At 35.7% G+C, this 2081-nt stretch overlaps 1 protein-coding gene across 1 annotated transcript; it reads right to left on the bottom strand.

Annotated features, from left to right (window-relative positions):
• Nucleotides 1–343: 343 nt before the first annotated feature.
• On the bottom strand, nucleotides 344–1297 carry LOC108998794 (ethylene-responsive transcription factor ERF106). The gene has a single exon (XM_018975497.2). It carries the CDS (start codon nucleotides 1205–1207, stop codon nucleotides 464–466), a length of 744 nt encoding a protein of 247 aa, XP_018831042.1. The 5' UTR covers nucleotides 1208–1297; the 3' UTR covers nucleotides 344–463.
• Nucleotides 1298–2081: the final 784 nt, after the last annotated feature.

The raw sequence follows: 2081 nt of genomic DNA, 5'->3' as shown, positions 1-2081 counted from the left end.
TTTACAATCCCTACTTGAAGATTGTATGTACAAATTCTTTATTAAATGAAAAAAAAAATCATTTAAAAGGAATATTTTTATAATTTTAAAAACTTTTAAAAATAAAATTATTTAGACTTATATTATACAATCCCCAAATAAGAATTTTACGCAGCATTACTCTTTTCAAAATTCTTGCTACAAAGTCTAACTATGTACTGCATTGGGTCATTTTTTCTTCAAAATTTTTATTTTGAGGTCAACGTCCTCGTCGAATGGAGTTTTATATTTACGCTCTTCAGATAAATACATTCATAAATTAATCTAATATATTAAATTATAAAATTATTTTTATTATAAAATATATCTAATATAACACGTCAACGTTACACTTGTCCTAATATTGTTAAGGAACAAACAACCTCTGACATTTTAACAACTGGCCATAACTGGTTTTCTAGGCTACGACGACAGTGAAGCTTCATCAAGCACGGGACTCTCCTAGCTCCTCCTCCTCCTCCTGCACCTGATCCCATATCATCCAACTCTCCGCTGCCACCTCATCAGATTCCGCTACCTCCACTAACGATATATTCTCTCTCCTCTTTTTCCGGCCGGAAAAGTTGTTTGGCGCCGACTCTCCGGCCTCCAAAGGAAAATTCAAGATGGCTTTACGGCCTCTTATCTTGAAAGCAGCGCAATCATAGGCCTTGGCAGCATCAACATCAGTGTCAAAGGTACCCAGCCAAACCCGCCTCCCGCGCCGGGACGGGTCCCGGATCTCCGCCGCGAACTTACCCCACGGTCTACGTCGAACTCCCCTGTAGTGCCTCCTCTGATCATGATGATCACCACAATCCGACAGCTTCTTGCTGGACCTTCCCGCTGGTTCGAGTGATTTGGACTGTCCGACTTCCTTCGGTAAGTCATGTTTTGGAGTACTCGAAGCGTGTGGTTTTCGAGTTGAGCCAAAAATGAAAGTACTAGCTGTTCTTTCGAGGTAACAGGCTTCTAGTTCTGGATTATGGTATAAGCTCGGGTCCGAAGTAGGAGAGTGCGATTCAGACTCGGATATGGGGCTTTCAGCTTCATGTTTGATGGGTTGAGGACAGTAGGCTGTAGGGGCACTGAAACTGAGACTGTTAATGAAGGAATCCGTGGAGGTAAAGTCTCCAAGAAGGTGTTGTCGGATAAGGTCAAGGACGGAGGATTCATGCGGTGTTGCCATTAAAGAGAAAGAAACGCAAAACAGTATGAGCTGAAGAAGTGGATGCTTCGAGGTTGATAATTTTGAATGAATGATAAACGCTAAACAGAGTAGGGGGATATAATATAGGGAAAAATTTACTCTTATCATTTTCATAGATCACATCTTATATATATTTTTTTAATTTTAATTTTTTTATTAAATATATAATATATGAATGATGAATAAAAAAATTCAATTAGTTAATAAATATGATAGAGTAATATTACATATAATCATGAAGTGCGTAAATACCGTGCAGTCACTTTAAAAAAAAGTGGAGTCTATTATTAATAAATTAATTTCTTTTCATGTGGGCGCGTGAGCTTCCGCCAGTAGATACAACTAGATCGTCGACAGTATATAACGTCAACCTCGCGCGAATTTAACTTTAGTCTTTAATTGAATTTTTTTAAAGAGAAATATACAGGATCTTTTAAGTTTTTATTCCACCTCTATCGTTCATGCTAGAGAAATAAATAGATATACAGAGTACATATGTTTTATAGAATTCTATTTCTCTCTTTTGTCGTAGCTTTTAAAGTTTGGATAAATTTTAGATTTTTAAAATCTTAAGTTTTAAAATTCTAGTGTAGCTTTTTATATGATCTATTGATTCATGATTGTTAAAGAAATGATAAAAATGACATTGATGATAGAGTGACTGATAATTGGAACATCAAATTTAAAATTGTGGCCACAATGAGTTCATAATTATCCAAAATCAACAAAAAACTAACAATAGACCGACAAATTGAACTGACAATGGGCTACATATGACCTTGGCTAAATATAAAACCAAAATCAAAATACCATAAATGGATATGAAGCTTCAAACAATATTCATAGTATACCA

The sequence above is a fragment of the Juglans regia genome, chromosome 11 (genome assembly GCF_001411555.2).
Source record: "Juglans regia cultivar Chandler chromosome 11, Walnut 2.0, whole genome shotgun sequence".
Lineage (NCBI taxonomy): Eukaryota > Viridiplantae > Streptophyta > Magnoliopsida > Fagales > Juglandaceae > Juglans > Juglans regia.
This window is presented reverse-complemented; position numbering and strand designations above follow the sequence as displayed.

Bases quoted from the DNA above. Each gene is read 5' to 3' on its own strand.
- LOC108998794 (XM_018975497.2), bottom strand. From the start codon at position 1,207: ATGGCAACACCGCATGAATCCTCCGTCCTTGACCTTATCCGACAACAC.